The sequence below is a fragment of the Branchiostoma floridae genome, chromosome 7 (genome assembly GCF_000003815.2).
Source record: "Branchiostoma floridae strain S238N-H82 chromosome 7, Bfl_VNyyK, whole genome shotgun sequence".
In the NCBI taxonomy this organism is placed as follows: Eukaryota; Metazoa; Chordata; class Leptocardii; order Amphioxiformes; family Branchiostomatidae; genus Branchiostoma; species Branchiostoma floridae.
This window is the reverse complement of record NC_049985.1, coordinates 1542682-1558001: the sequence shown is the minus strand read 5'-3', so window position 1 is coordinate 1558001 and position 15320 is coordinate 1542682. Positions and strand designations below refer to the sequence as shown.

General features: G+C 40.2%; 3 protein-coding genes across 3 annotated transcripts; 2 read left to right on the top strand and 1 right to left on the bottom strand.

Moving 5' to 3' along the window:
* Positions 1-433: 433 nt before the first annotated feature.
* LOC118419263 (peroxidasin-like) lies at positions 434-1690 on the top strand (the record flags this gene model as incomplete). Its single annotated transcript, XM_035825611.1, has 2 exons — positions 434-626; positions 669-1690. Coding segments are annotated over exons 1-2 (1215 nt in total), but the record flags the coding sequence as incomplete, so codon positions are not given.
* On the top strand, positions 1690-3059 carry LOC118419754. Its single transcript, XM_035826328.1, has one exon. The coding sequence runs from the start codon at positions 1691-1693 to the stop codon at positions 2990-2992; it is 1302 nt and encodes a 433-aa protein (XP_035682221.1). The 5' UTR covers position 1690; the 3' UTR covers positions 2993-3059.
* A 3719-nt stretch (positions 3060-6778) lies between these two features.
* On the bottom strand, positions 6779-10356 carry LOC118419787 (hydroxysteroid 11-beta-dehydrogenase 1-like protein). The gene is made up of 6 exons (XM_035826383.1): positions 10161-10356; positions 9410-9540; positions 9007-9118; positions 8339-8557; positions 7676-7842; positions 6779-7282 (listed from the first exon to the last, which is right to left on the bottom strand). Exons 1-6 carry the CDS (start codon positions 10246-10248, stop codon positions 7082-7084), a joined length of 918 nt encoding a protein of 305 aa, XP_035682276.1. The 5' UTR covers positions 10249-10356; the 3' UTR covers positions 6779-7081.
* Positions 10357-15320: the final 4964 nt, after the last annotated feature.

Sequence of the window (15320 nt, the reverse complement as noted above, 5' to 3'; positions counted from 1 at the left end):
GTCCTCCAACTATGTTGGGTTGTCGATTTGTTATTTTGTTGTTTTCTTGCTTGTTGTTTACATGATAGCTAAGGATTTTTCATAATATTTAGGATGCTGAAAGGTCTTGAGAGGAGGGATTCGTCGGACTTATCCTATCTTAGTCACTACATTTTTAGTAGATATGGCTCCTCTTATTTTAACAAAATGTCCCCACCAAGTTTTCATGGAGGTTTGATTTTAATTGAAGGTCATGTGTTGATTTTAATTGAAGGTCATGTGTGACAATTGTACTAAATAAAAAAAATTATGGTACACTGTAAATAGATGTGCAGGACAATATTCATGAGTATTCAGATATGTTTCATAGGGAACGTGGCTTCAATTAATTCAGCGTACAAGGAGAATCATATTTCCAGATGTATCACGGTGCAACACATTTCATGTATAGAAAATGGCGAACAAGCGGAAGACTCTCCTGGTTCTCCTGCTTATCGTGTTGAGGGAAGCCGGGCCGACCGCAGCCTGCAGCAGCAGATGTCGGTCTGACTGTGACTGTGAGAGGAAGGGTCTCAGCAGTGTTCCTCAGGACCTGCCGGCAACCATCACTAAGCTTAAGCTGCGATCTAATCTCATCACAAGCTTAAGTAGGTCTGACTTCTCAAAGTACACAAAGTTGAGATAGTTAGATTTTCACCGCAATCAGATTTTAATAGTTAATGAGCAGACATTCTCAAGTCTGACTGAGCTCCAAAAGTTACACCTGACTTTTAACAATTTAACTAACATTCAGCCTCAAACATTTTCAGGTCTATCTAAGCTTAGAGAGCTCCAGTTAGTGGAAAACCAGATAACTAGCATTGAACCTGGTACATTCTCGAATCTACCGGAGCTGTGGTATGTGCATTTGTGCTGCAACAAACTAACTAAAATTCTCCCCGGTACATTCACAAATCTACCAAAGCTCGACAATCTGCAGATACACACAAACAAAATAACTGACATTAAGTGTGGCACATTCGCAGATTTACCTCAACTCACTCGTTTGGGGCTGCATTCTAATCAAATACGTTGCATTCAACCTGGGGCATTTGCAAACCTACCCAAGCTCATCCGCCTGGACCTGCATCAAAATCTTCTGACTAGCATTCACCCTGATATAATCTCAAATTTACCCAAGCGTGAGATGTACATTGCACTACCGGAAAACCCCTGGCACTGTGACTGTAGAATGACAGCCCTTTATTTGTACAATAGGAAATTCACACCTTCGATGGCATTTCGGGAATATAACAAAATTGTTTGTCAAGAACCTAGTAACCTCCGTATGAAAAGTCTTGATGATATCAACTCAGAAGATCTTATCTGTAAAGAACCAAAGATTGTGAGGTTTGTCAACAATAAGAGTGGTACACTGGTGCGAGGGGGAACTCTCTATTTGGTCTGTGAAGCTTCAGGTATCCCTACACCAGACATTACAGTCACCCTCCCATCTGAACAGAATGTTACTGTTGAGTCAGAAGGGAGAGTGACTGTGGAGGTGAATGGTACTATCACTATAAGAGATGTCACTGCATCAGATGCTGGTCAGTATATCTGTACGGCAATAAATCCTGGTGGCTGTTCATCTGAGACACTGTTTGTTGAGGTACGCACCCCAACATCAGTCATGCCAGTTGTATCCACCAGCGCTGTACAGTCAGAGGGCACTATGTTGAAAACCCCAACGATTGTGAGGTTTAAGGTAAGCAATGATACACTAGCACAAGGAGAGACTCTGTATTTGGTCTGTGAAGCTTCAGGAAAACCTGCTCCAAATATCATTGTCACTCTCCCATCTGGACTGATTGCAAGCGCTGAGTCAGGTGTGAGAGTGACTGTGGGAGTGAATGGTACCATCACCGTAACTAATGTTACTGCAGCAGATGCTGGTCTGTACATCTGCATTGCAACAAATACTGTCGGCTCTGCGTCTCGTACAGTGTTTATTGGTGCTGCGTCTGTTTCGCCCCCTTTCAGTGCTTCGCCTCTAGTACCAGCATCATCTCCCTCAGGCAATTCAGAAGGCAAGTCAACAATTTTTCCTCTGGAATTTGCGGTTGGTTTTGGTACAGCTGGTGCAGTATTGCTGGTTTTTGGTCTTGGCCTTAAATTGCGGTTGAAGGGTCCCCGGGGAAAGAAAAAGGCCCCGATAGCTCTGAATAATGATTCCCTCGTTACAGACGACATGGTGAACAATTCCACCTATAGAACAAGAGGTCAGGGTAGATCTTTAAACCCAGAGATAACCAACAGTGCTGCAAGTGCAAACGAACAGGCCGGCATGCCTGAGAACGCATATGAGGACCCCGAATCTCTCCTAGCCATTGCTGGTTCTCTTAGAAGTGATGTAGTTTCAAAGGAAGAATCTGTGTCGGCCCAGAAGCCAATGAAAGTCCATGAGCTAGTAAATATCGTGTATGGGAAAGATGGGTCTGGTAGTGAGGATATAAAGCCCGTTTCTATGCCTAAAAAAGAAGCAGAAGCTGCTACTTCTCATGCTAGCTATGAGAACACCCACGTGCAGGAAACAGTACATGATGCCTCTCATGTCACTAATGAGAATGTCGATGAGGATGAAGCAGTACTTTATGCCTCTGCTCAGGTTATTTATGGCCATGAAGATGATAAAGCACAGTCTGCTGCATCTCAACCCATCTACAAGACTGATAGAGACAAAACAGAGTCTCCGGTTAGCATTCACGGAAATGATGTCCAGAAAGCAGAATCCTCTTCACCTCACGCTATTTACAACAATGAGAGTGAGAAACCAGAGTCTCCGGCTTCTCAAATCATTTACGGAAATGACAACCAGAAAGCAGAATCATTTGCATCTGACTCTATTTACAAGAATGATGATGAGAAACCAGAGTCTCGGGCTTCTCGTGATATCTATGAGGCTGGTGATGAGAAAACAGCAACTACTGGTAGTACTGCTTCTTGTTTGATCTATGAGAATAATGATGAAGACTAAATGTGCATGTATGTACGTGTATGTGTGTCAGAAGGTGTGTTTGTGTGTGTGTGTATGTGTGTGTGTGTGATTGTGATTGTGTGTGATTGTGTATGTGTGTGTATGTGTGTGTGTGTGTGTGTAGACAAGTACTGTACTACCCGAAGAAGTCATGAATGTATCTTGAATTCGAAGATCTAAAACTCCAACTACGTGTAACAGTACGTAGAAGTTATCATTGAAGTATGATTACGAGATGTACATTCCTCAGAGTAATGTTTGACTTTGACCTTTGAAATGTCTGGGTAATTAAAATTTGCTTTGTTACCTTACGTTACATTTCTAAACGTATGAAGGTAAAGGAGGAATTTTTACATCTTTTCCTTTACTTTTCGGAAGTTAGTTTCAAAGAGATTTAATATTCGAAATGTTGAGGTAAAGATGGTTTATCTGTATCTAGTTTCTGATGGCTCTGTTTAGGATCTTGTTTTTGATATCCCTGTATCTAACGTCGCCAACCTTGTGTTTTCTGTTCAAATCTGATCAACATATTTGTCAAGATCCATATTTATTAACTTTTTTAACCCTCAAACCACCGTACCTTTTCTGCGACGTAGATTATCGTATGGGGTCAAAACTGACCCCATAACGTTTTGTACAAAGACAGTTGTTTTGTGATTTGTATATATGTATAGTTTCATTAATCTATGTGGGACAATTTTTATATCTATTCCTTTACTTTTTGGAAGTTGGTTTCAAATAGATGAAATCTTCGTTTCTGATGTATCTGTTTAGGATCTTGTTCTTTATATCCCTGTATCTAACGTCGCCAATCCTGTGCTTTCTGTGCAAATCTGATCAACATGCTGACATATTTTTCAAGATCCTTATTCAACATATTTATGAACTTCTTTTAAAAGTAACATTTAAGTTCCAAGAGCCAGCAGAGCATGTAAGGGTGATTTGAAACTGATTAGCGGGTTACAGAGTAGCGCAGCAAGCTTAGGCCATAAAGGCAACTGTTAATGTGACATGCTGGAAAAACCTTTAACAAATGAAGTAGCTGTTTCTCGAACTAGTTCATGAAGACACCCATGCCTTTGCAGTGAAATAGTCGTAACTTGAAGAGTTGAAAAAGATTTGAGAATTGTAGAAAAAAACTTAAAGTAGAAAAAGACTAGAGGGGCTTTATGACCATCTGTAGCGTTCTGACGATATCTACGTCGGAATGATATCTTAGATGACTTAACATTTCCTACAGAAGAAATATTGATGTCAATCAAAACCAAAAAGCAAAAAAAAAACCTTAATGTTCGTGATAAGGTTACCTTTTCAATGTTATTAATGAATAAAGTAGAATTGTTCAAAAAACTTAAAGTAGAAAAAACTTGAGGGGTTTTATGGCCATATGTAGTGTTTTAGTGACGATATCTAGGTCGGAATGATATCTTGGATGACTTAACATTTCCTATAGAAGAAAAATTGATGTCAATAAAAACCAAAAAAAATAATATGTAGTGATAAGGTTACCTTTTCAATGTTATTAATGAATAAAGTAGATCTTAATTGTGTATATATATACACACACCTGTCTATGTATTATATATATGTACACACCTGCCTATGCATTATATATATGTACACACCTGCCTATGTATGAATATATATATATATATATATATATATATATATATATATATATATATATATATATATACATATACATAGGAGGTCGAGCGAGGGCCTCGAGATGTGAGGATGTAAGGGAGGAGTATACCTTTATTGCACCTATAAGTTCACTTTACGGCATTTAGAGGCAACATGATGTATTGATTTAAGAATAAAAATATTTTTTATTACGTATTCATATCACTATCAGGACCCTGATGTTCATGTTTCTGCATACAACCCTAGCGTTTGTGAAACAAATCTGATTAATTGTGTTCGAGTTTCTTTTTATATTTGTCTACTTTAATATCTTTTACACTCTAGTATTTACTTTGCTTTCTTAAAATTCAAAGGATGTCAGTTGTAGAGAAGTGATGAAAGAACATTCAACTACTATGGAAATAAAGCAATCTTGAAACACTATCTGTGTATCTGGTCCTGCTTGCTGTCTCAGACAAAAAGTATTCAAGTTCTAAGTTGACGTATTATTCCAGGAACCTGATGTTCATGTTTCTGCATCCCTACAACCCTAGCGTTTGCCACGCAAATCTGATGTATGGTGTTCGAGTTTCTTTTTACATTTGTCTCCTTTAACATCTTTTACACTCTAGCATTTACTTTGCTATCTTCAGATTCAAAGGATGTCAGTTGCAGAGCAGTGATTAAAGAACATTCATTTTACTATTGAAATAAAACAATCGTGACACACTATCCGTGTTCCTGGTCCTGCTTTCTGTCTCGGACCAAAAGCATTCAAGTTCTAAGCTGACGTGAAGAACATCAAATTTTCCCTTGGCGTAGAGAGTATCCAAGTCACTAAACCATACACTTACCTAGGCCTGATTTTGTCCTCGTCAGGAAGTTATTCATTAGCCAAAAAGCAATTGTCTTTAAAGGCACGCAAAGCCGCCTTAAGCATTAAACCCCTCATTCGCAACTCGTTATCCCCAAAGGCTCTACTTAAAATCTATGATACTAGTAGCAAGTCTACACTGTTGTATGCATGTGAGATCTGGGGCAAAGGTTCCTCTAATGACAAATGTCCCGTTGAAACAACCCAGAATCGCTTTTGTAAAAACATCCTTGGTGTGCACAGGTATTCATGTAATCAAGCATGCAGAGCAGAGCTTGGGATGTTCCCAACAGATATTGATATATCCGTACGTGTAATAAGATACTGGCTAAAGACTAAAACAACTGGACAGTTCCACCCCCCCCCCCCTACAGGTGGACGCACTACTCTGTCAGGAATACCTTATGGGAAATAGTTACAAGAAAAAATGGTTGCATCCTGTTAAAGAAATAATAGATAACACAGGCTATTCTTTCTTATGGAACATTAACTACCCTACATTAGACAATAAGAACATATGTACTTTGTTAAAGAGAAGACTTACCGATATGTACGTTCAAACGTTTTTTCATCAACTGTCCCTAGATAACGGTAAGCTAATGGAAAATGAAACACATTTTATCAGTCAGTGTACCCACTATGAAACCGAAAGAAAAACATTATTTCAAACAGTTGCCACAATTTCGTCAAGCTTTTACCACCTAAATGATCACCAAAAGACTACATTTCTATTAAAAGCACAAAATCCCACCATCATACAGAACGTGGGACAGTTCATTAACCACTGCCTTCAAAGAAGAAGTCAAACCCGACAATAGTATCCATAGTATCATGTAGTTGATTAGACACTAGTTTTATGTACTTACCTCTCTTAGTTCTTGAGACTGTGTATGCAATTAGTAGTTAAGTAATGCAGTTGGTGGGACCGGTGGATGAGACTTTCAGTGACAAAGGACGTATGTTATATGGCTAATGTAGGAATGAAGTGCTGTTTTCTTGTACAGTAGTATAATGATACATTAGTAATACAGTACCTATTCTCACGAACACACATATATTTATGTATCTCCTAACATTTCATTCATTAGTATACAACATTCAAATTCTAAACACCTAGCGATATGTAGAAATGCATAGTTGTATACCTCAGCCCCATAAAGTATCTACACCTCAATGATTACCAAAAGAAACATTTTAACATTTACTAAGTTACTCTGAACTCGTTTGTGACTTGTCTTACAATGTATTGCATTGTCGATAACTTTGAACGTGCTTCATTCTTTCTCTTATAGTCCCAAGGCAAATCATTAACTTATATGTAACTGATTTATTAACTGCTAGGTAACTAAATCATTAACTTCCTGGTAACCAAACCATTAACTTACCAGTAACTAAATCGTTAACATAACAGTAACTAAATAATTAACTTTCCGGTAGCATGTTAACCCTGACACCAATGTAGTCCACGACCCGCGGCACTAACACGGTGAGTTTGGCCATAACCCAGGTGTAGAAGGGATAGTAGACCTTTGTAACAGAATCATTGACTTACAAGTAACAAAATCGTTAACTTACAAGTTACTAAATCATTAACTTTCCGGTAGCATATTAACCCTGACACCTATGTAGTCCACGAATTGCGGCACAAGCCCGGGGAGTTTAGCCATAACCCAGGTGTAGAAGGGATAGTAGACCTCCCGGGCGCGGGTCGCCCCTCCCCGTATAACGGCCTGGGCAGTCTCGCCGATGGGAGCGGCACCTTCCAGTGCTTTCTCACCGTCTGGTACATCCTGGAATAAAACCAAACAAGCAAGCTAAGGTCACGCAACAGGGGGGCCCGAAATCGACCTTGAGCGTCTTTCAAACCTAGCCTGAGTACCATCCGGGTAGTAGTTCACTCCAATGTTCGCTTCTGCTACCCGACAGAACAGCAGAGAAGCGACAGTAGTGTATAATAAACGCCGGAGCGAACTACTTTCCGGATGGTACCCAGGCTATTCCAAACCCATATCCACATACTGAAATATTGTCACAATCCATCTAAAGGTCAAACGTTATGCTGACTACAAATAGCCGGAAAGACGAACACACATACAAACAGAGACAGACGCAACAATACCTCAATTTGTATGGAGGTAAAAAGAACAACGGAAGGCTGTGAAGGCTCCTAACCATTGGCTTACCTGCAACTTTTCCGCCATTTTCGGTGTCGCGATGAACCCCAGCACGGCGAGAGTGACGGACACGTCCTGCCCTGCCTTCATCAGTTCCACACGGAGCGAGCTGAAGAACCCGTCCAGGCCGAACTTGGCAGAGCAGTAGAAGCTCACGTTTGGAAAGTACATCTTACCTGCAAACAACATAGAAACGTACACAATCAAGTAAAAATCATCAAACATCTTCTTTCTTTCCCTTCTCCTCTCTTTCCTCCATTCTGTTTTCTTTCTTTCTTCTTTCTTTCCATTTCTTTTATTCTTACTTTCTTCATTTCTTTCCTTTCTCTTTTTTTCTTTTTCTCTCTTTTTCTTCCCTTCTTTCCTTTTTTCTTCTTTTTCTTTCCTTCTTTCCTTGCTCTTTTTCTTTCATTCTTTTTTTAATTTTTCTTTCATTTCTCTCTTACTCCTTCATTTCATTCTCTCACTTTCTCTTCTCTTTTTTCTTTTTCATCTCTTTCTGTCAACCCAATGACTTGATTTATCATCTCAGATATTTTTCTTTCTTTTTTTCTTTTCTTTCTTACTCTTTCTCTGGCTTCGTCTTTCGCTCTCCCTTTCTGTCTCTTTCTTTCTTTCTCTCTCTATCACTATCTTATCATCATGCACAACAAACGAACAGAATGATTTTACCGAAACCAGAGGACACCACCACGAGATGTCCGCTGCTCGCCTTCAGCAGAGGCAGGGCCAGGGAGGCCAGCCGCACGTAACTGATCAGGTTGATGTTTAAGAAGTCCTCGAAGAAGTCCACATCCGGGTCCTGGTCCCAAGACTTCCCATTGAAGAATTTGTCTTGAAAAGACCCGAAGTTTGACCCAAGATGGTTCAGCACCAGATAGTCCAGCCGACCTTAACGAAATGTACAGTTCAAATGTCGGCGTACATGGGTATATTTGTATGGAACGAGTTGCCTTCTACAGTACTGTTAGCGTAGACACCCCTGGCGTATCTTTTAAGAACCCACTAAAACATGACTGCTGATCTCTGACCTCTTCACCCGGCCTGCCACATTTTGTTCATTGCTTAGTTTTTCTTACTTCTTTATTCATATTATTCCGTTTATATTATTCTGTACGGAGCACGCCAATAAAACGAAAACAAATAATAGATAAGTAATAAACAATAGAAATAGATATTAAATAGATATGATCCCGGATAAAGTGTATTTGAGTATATTATCTTACAAATGATGCAATGTGCACCCAATAGTCGGGTTTTACTTTTAGATTATTGGAAAGAAAAGAATACAAAGCGCAAAGAAATAGTCTTAAGATTTGAAGCACATCTTATTCCCCTACCGAATTTCTCCTTGGCTGTTTGAATGGTTCTCTCACAGTCCTCCGCCTTCCCCATGTCCCCGGCCACGTAGTGCGCCTCCTGGGCTCCCAGAGACACAGCCTTCGCTACCACCTGAAGGAAGCATACAGTATTGCATCAAGAATAAGACTACGTAATTAGCCAAGTGAATGCTTCGGAGCTATACAGGTATTTAATGTCTGTATCTGTATCTAGCCGGTATAATCACCCTTAGAATGGTATAACCTAACCTTTGCACGTATATCTACAAAACAATCCAGAGAAGATGCCCCCATTGTGCTTGGTGATAACAAATTCCACTCTACGATCGTTCTGGGGAAAAACCCTCTTGAGAAGACGGAATCATAATTTTTTGTCACTAATTTCATTATGAATCCTCCCCACCTCCTTCAGCCTGTTCTCCCTCCTGGCTGTGATGAGGATCTTTGCTCCCAGCCGGGCGTACTGGTACGCCATCTCTTCGCCGATACCGGTACTGCAGCCAGTGATGACGACAGTTGCCCCCCGCAGAGACTCTGTAAGTTGAATTTCAGATGTTTAAATTATCCTTAAGCAGAGACGGTCATTGCTACTCGTTTGTTAATTAGTTGTTATTGTTAATTGTTTTATGAGAAAGAGAGGCCGATTCGCCGGCTGACTGACCTTACTCTTTGTGTATTCTGTGCCGAGTTATTCTAATCGACCGTAACCGGTCCGCTCTATTTCAACCTTAAACGTCGTGGGTAAATTATTTGTTAAAGCTTACTAGGTGCTTAAATTTGTGTTGTTAACTCTCCTGAATTTATCCGTGAAATGCTATTCACAAAGTATTCCTATCGCGAATCGGATTTTACGTCCTCCAACAAGTCTTCTCATAGAGATAAGGTAAAGAAAACAGTCCTTGTCTCGACTACTGTTTCGAGTTGCATATAAACAAAATCCAACAGGTTTTGTTTTCTTTTACCTGTGTCATACTAGTTCCTGTTGCCACACATGCGTTCTGCTCTCTGTGAACAGATATAGTTACCAGCTGTAGCATCCGACTGAATGTTACTTAACCCCGGGCCGCATACATAACACATTGTGCAGCTATTAAGTGCGGTGGCCACACTGCGTCCCGTCAATACTACACCTATGGCAGACACACAAAATTTACCTGGATCGAAGCCATCGTAGTTCCAGTAGATCCCAAGGACTACAGCACAGATTAACGCCAACAAGCTGAACCACGAGAAACGCGACATTGTCTGTACTTACACAGCAACAGAAATTACCCTGACTGGTTAACGCATTTGCGTTACAACCCAGTGCCTCCGGCATTGAACTGTGACCCCATAGCATAGCCCCATTCAGGCGATCACTCATACACTGTACTAAGCCCGGATGAGTTCTTACGGTATGTCCAGTAAAAAACGGTATAGTAAAGCCGCGATGCGTTTATAATATATCAGCCTTAAAATGGTTCCCCGTTCTTGGAAGGGGTTAATAAATCACGAGGAACTATTTTTGAAAGCTGGACCGCAGTTAGAAGTCATGTAATTACGCCTGAAAGTTGACCAATTTTCAGCGTTTTAGCGGTGCGTTTCGCTATGATTGTATTCGAGACGAGTTACGCACTGCATGGGGTTTTCCGATATACCGGGTTATGGATAGGACAAGGATCAACTGCTTCCGGGTCAACCATACCAATAGTGTAGTGTTGTTGCACTATCACCTAAGTCGGTGATATGGCAGTCACTTTAACACATCTAATGGATTACTGTACTCTTGAGGTTGTTTTTACATATCATACTACAATGTAGAGGCTTTTCGGTATGAGGGAGGTTTATACGGAATAAACGGATAGACCAGTGCCATACTACATGTGTGTAAAAAAAAGTGACAGTCTGTGCCAATGTCGAAGCTTTCCCCGCTATCAAGGCAAGTTTATACGGATTGAACATAGACTTTCTACAATAAAGATTAGCACAGTTCTTGTCCTGTCGAGATTTTACGTTACTAAGGGAAGTGTATTCAGATACAAATGTGCCATACTACAGGTGCGTCAAAAAAATTGACACAGTTGTGCCAATGCCGAAGATTTGCGTTCTTAAGAGAGGTTTGTATGGATCAAACAGAGACTTTCTACATGTGTATCATATAGAATGAAACTGTTCTTGTCCTGTCGGGATTTTACGTTTTTGAGCGCATGTTCATGTTTCTGCATACAACCCTAGCGTTTGTGAAACAAATCTGATTAATTGTGTTCGAGTTTCTTTTTATATTTGTCTACTTTGATATCTTTTACACTCTAGTATTTACTTTGCTTTCTTAAAATTCAAAGGATGTCAGTTGCAGAGAAGTGATGAAAGAATATTCACCTACTATGGAAATAAAGCAATCTTGACACACTATCAGTATTTCTGGTCCTCATTTCTGTCTCGGGGACGTGGCGAACCTTCTCCGCGAAGGTATTTATCTATTGATTTGTCCATTCAGTCCGCACAACCAGGGCTGCCCAACTAGCCTTTCGTTATAAGAACTGGCCAGCTCATTTCTCGTATATGACTACTTAGCGACAGCAGACACTGTAGGACTGATATCAATTAGGATTTCACCATGGTCAATCTTGACGGAAGAAGGCCATATGTAACTTCTGCTGACAAGGACAAAGACCATGCAAATGGAATTTGACATGGAGAGAACACAGAGAAATTCTCTTGGTCAATTACCTTCTGCACAGCATATAGGTATCAATAAGTATACGCAATGCCTGTGTTGCCTCTTCTTAGACAGAATGTATAATTCCTCCCGCCCTCCTCAGGAAAGCAGATCAACGTGTCGAACTTTTCGTTATTAACTAATTAATTAATTAATTAAGACCTTTATTGTACATAAATACCCACTTATTGGGATCCAGTCCTCCCATCCCCGTCGAGGCAACAATAACAGATGTACTCTTTAAGAAAAAGTTCTTTCTGCTTGATTTACGCATGCTGACAATTCGCTAGTCGAATATTGTTGACGTCAATCTTTTGAAGCAATTTGTCTCCCAGGCAGTCCACATACTGCGCATGCTCCTGGTGACGTCTGCTCGGAACCCAGGCGCTAATGAATATGCCCAGGCGCATGCGCACTTCCGTTCGCCCACGTAAGAGACGCACCATAGTGCAACTCCGTTTGTCTTCTTAGTCTGAAAAACACAAGAAGAGGGCAACTAACGATACATTCTGTTTCATCGGGAGGAAAATCTACGGAGAAAAGACTTCGGAAGGTAGGTTGGTTTTTGGTTTCGTGCTGCGTGAAGGGGTACTGCAACAGAAAAAATGCCGGGCTGGCTTTGAGCAGACCGACATCAGTTATAAACATTTGAGCAGCGACTGATTAGTTTCTGTTATTGCTGGCCCAAACAAATCAAAACTTTTACTACGTGTTTTTCCACTCGCACATTGTGGGGACTGTACCTCTTTCTGCTACATTAGTGTGAACCTGGTGCAGCGGGGGAGCTGCTCTTTCAATGGTTAGCAATGACGCGTTAAGATTAAGAATTAGCAAACAAGACAATGTGTAACTGTTGGGAACTAGTGGCTTTGAACAAGCCGGCATTTAGACCGGCGACTAGTTATTTCTTATCTCTATTGTTGGACGAAGCAAAGGTACTTAATCAACGAGACCGGGCGTTATTGGGCGTATTTTTGTGAGGAGGTAGCCCTGTATAGTTGTGCTTCAATTTTCCTGGGATATAATAATATCACAATCACATATGGCATTTATCAAAATGCATGGAAAGGCGGCGCCTTTCATTATATGATTACCACGTAGGCATACACAAGTATACACACTGCGCATGCTCCATGTGACGTCTGTTCTAAACCCAGACGCTAATGAAGAGGTCCAGACGTGTTTTCCACTCGCACATTGTGGGGACGGTCTCTGCTTCATAAGTGTGTACCAGGTACAGAAGGGACCTGATCTTGTTTTTAATGGCATGCTAGATTAAAACCTACGGGGAAAAAGCTCAGAATGCTTAAGGAAGAAAGCTTGTTTAAGAAAGAAAGAAATGTCTACCTTTAAGTTGAATTTAGTTTCCTTTGTATTACAGATGATACCAGGATAGAAGTTTGTGTCCGACGATCTGTGCTGAACTGTCACGAACCTTCGGAAGGTAGATTACTTAAGTCAGGTCAGTCTGTTATTTAAGTTATCCGCTTGTTGTGCTTTTTGTATTTGCTCTAACACAGACAAGGGCAATGTTAATGTTGCACTGCACTCAAATTATATGTCAAAATGGCTTTGCCGAAGCAGTACAGCAGCGACTGACTACTTTCTATTACTGTTTGTGGAATAAATTCTGTTTCTTTCCCTACGATACCGGGATGTATGGGATATGGAGCGTACTTTCGTCAGGAAGGTCATTTGCAAAGCCCTTCTGTGTAGGCTTGCTTCAATTGGGAAAACGGTCTTCGAGAAATAAGACAAGCGCATGGATTGTCGGTGTCGGGTCCTTTCATCGTTTTGATACCACGTAAGCATATTCCCTCTCCACGTAAACATATTCTCTCTCAACCTAAGAATATTAGATGCATAAATGAATAAATAAGCATATAGCAAATTACTACATACCCTGATTTAAAGGCAAATGCGAACTAATGTAGGTACATGTATGACCAAGTGAGAAGTTTGTATTCTATGATGAGTGCTGGCTGTCACGAAGAAAACACACGGGGTGAAAATTACGGAAGCACGGGTCTGGTGCTTGTAAATTATGAATCAACAAACAAACAAGACAATATGCTGGGGCCTGCTTTGAGCAAGCCGAACATCAGCGACTGATTATTTTCTGTTATTCATGGCCAGAGTAATTCTATATGTGCTTTGCATGTGATATTAGGGTGTGGCACTGCGTAGGAAAAAGTCTCCTGTACACATGTACAACAGGTGTGCATTATGTAGGATGGCAGCTCTACTGCATTCTGAGAAATGCATGCATTGGTGGCGATGTTTTCTATCTTTACGCCCTCGAACTATGTCTTATTGTAATAGTTTGCATAATTAACTAGAGTTCCACGACCCCATACCTTCGCCAAATGAGCCTAACCTTTACAACTGCTGTATTAATTATGTCTGTCATTAATTATGCAAATAGAGTTCTCATTTGCATAAATTATATCAGTTAATCATCTCCTCAACGAGACAACAGACGTACACAATCTATGTTAAGAAAGAAGGCTGTTATCGCATTTTCTGATAATTTATGCAAATGAGTATCTCATTTGCATAATAAATGTCAACGATGTTAACCTGTATGTAACTTCCAAATGCTACAAGTAAGAAGTTCCCATAATTTACCACAATGAAATTAAAGCATTTTCTCATTAATTATGCAAATTAGGTCATTATTTTGCATAACCTATATAAATCAATATTCAATCAAATGTCACATGTTGCAATGGCCCTATAATGGAACTGAGCGCGTTTACAAAATTTCCTAATTAATTATGCAAATTAGATACAAATTTGTATAATTTGTATGTCATTATATGAAGCATCGCTTAAGCTATCTACATACCAAAAATCAGAACAATCCGTTAACCCCTTCCTGAGTTATTCCCTTTTAAAGTCTGACACTAAACCTGCCTGCAGTTCCAAACCAAGCCGCTAGGGGGCCCAAACCTACACCACTTACTCTCGGCATCAAGAGCTGTCCACCACTCAAAAATCATTGCAGCAGCATGTTCAGAACTCAAAATATCAATCCAGGAAGTTCCGATGCAGTACCGTAACAGGCTGCTAGGGGGCCCAAAATCTAATCGTTTTCAAGTCTCATCAAGACCTACCCACATACCAAATATCAATACAATCCATCCAGGCGTTCTTGAGTTATGATGGTCTTCTACAGACATAGAGACATACATACACACGCTACCCAAAGTATAACCTTCTCGGCGAAGGTAATGAAAAAAAAAACACACACAATCAATACACCAGTTGTAAAGGTAAAAAAATTATTTGGCGAAGGTATGGGTTCGTGGAAGTTTGGTTTTCCTTGTTTGTTGTGGACGTGACAACTAAATCTACGTAAGGATGTTCATGATCCTTGAGAAAGGTTTTGAAATGAGGGATTAGTCTGACTTTTAAACCTCTCTTAGCCCACGTTGAAATGGATTGTTGATTTCTGTATGTTGCTGTAGTAGAGATGGCCTCTCAGTGCTCTCCGTAATGACTCCACCAAGTCCTCATGGACTTCTGACTGAATTTGCATTGTTTTCTCCTTAATGTATTAAGAAAGAACAGCAGTTGCACTGGATTGTTTTCTCATTAATGAATTAAGGAAAAA

Coding starts and splice junctions, on each gene's coding strand:
- LOC118419787 (XM_035826383.1), bottom strand. CDS start 10,248: ATGTCGCGTTTCTCGTGGTTCAGCTTGTTGGCGTTAATCTGTGCTGTA. Junction 9,119..9,409: donor GGGAGAACAGGCTGAAGGAG/GTGGGGAGGATT, acceptor TGCTTCCTTCAG/GTGGTAGCGAAGGCTGTGTC. Junction 7,283..7,675: donor AAATGGCGGAAAAGTTGCAG/GTAAGCCAATGG, acceptor GTTTTATTCCAG/GATGTACCAGACGGTGAGAA.
- LOC118419754 (XM_035826328.1), top strand. CDS start 1,691: ATGTTGAAAACCCCAACGATTGTGAGGTTTAAGGTAAGCAATGATACA.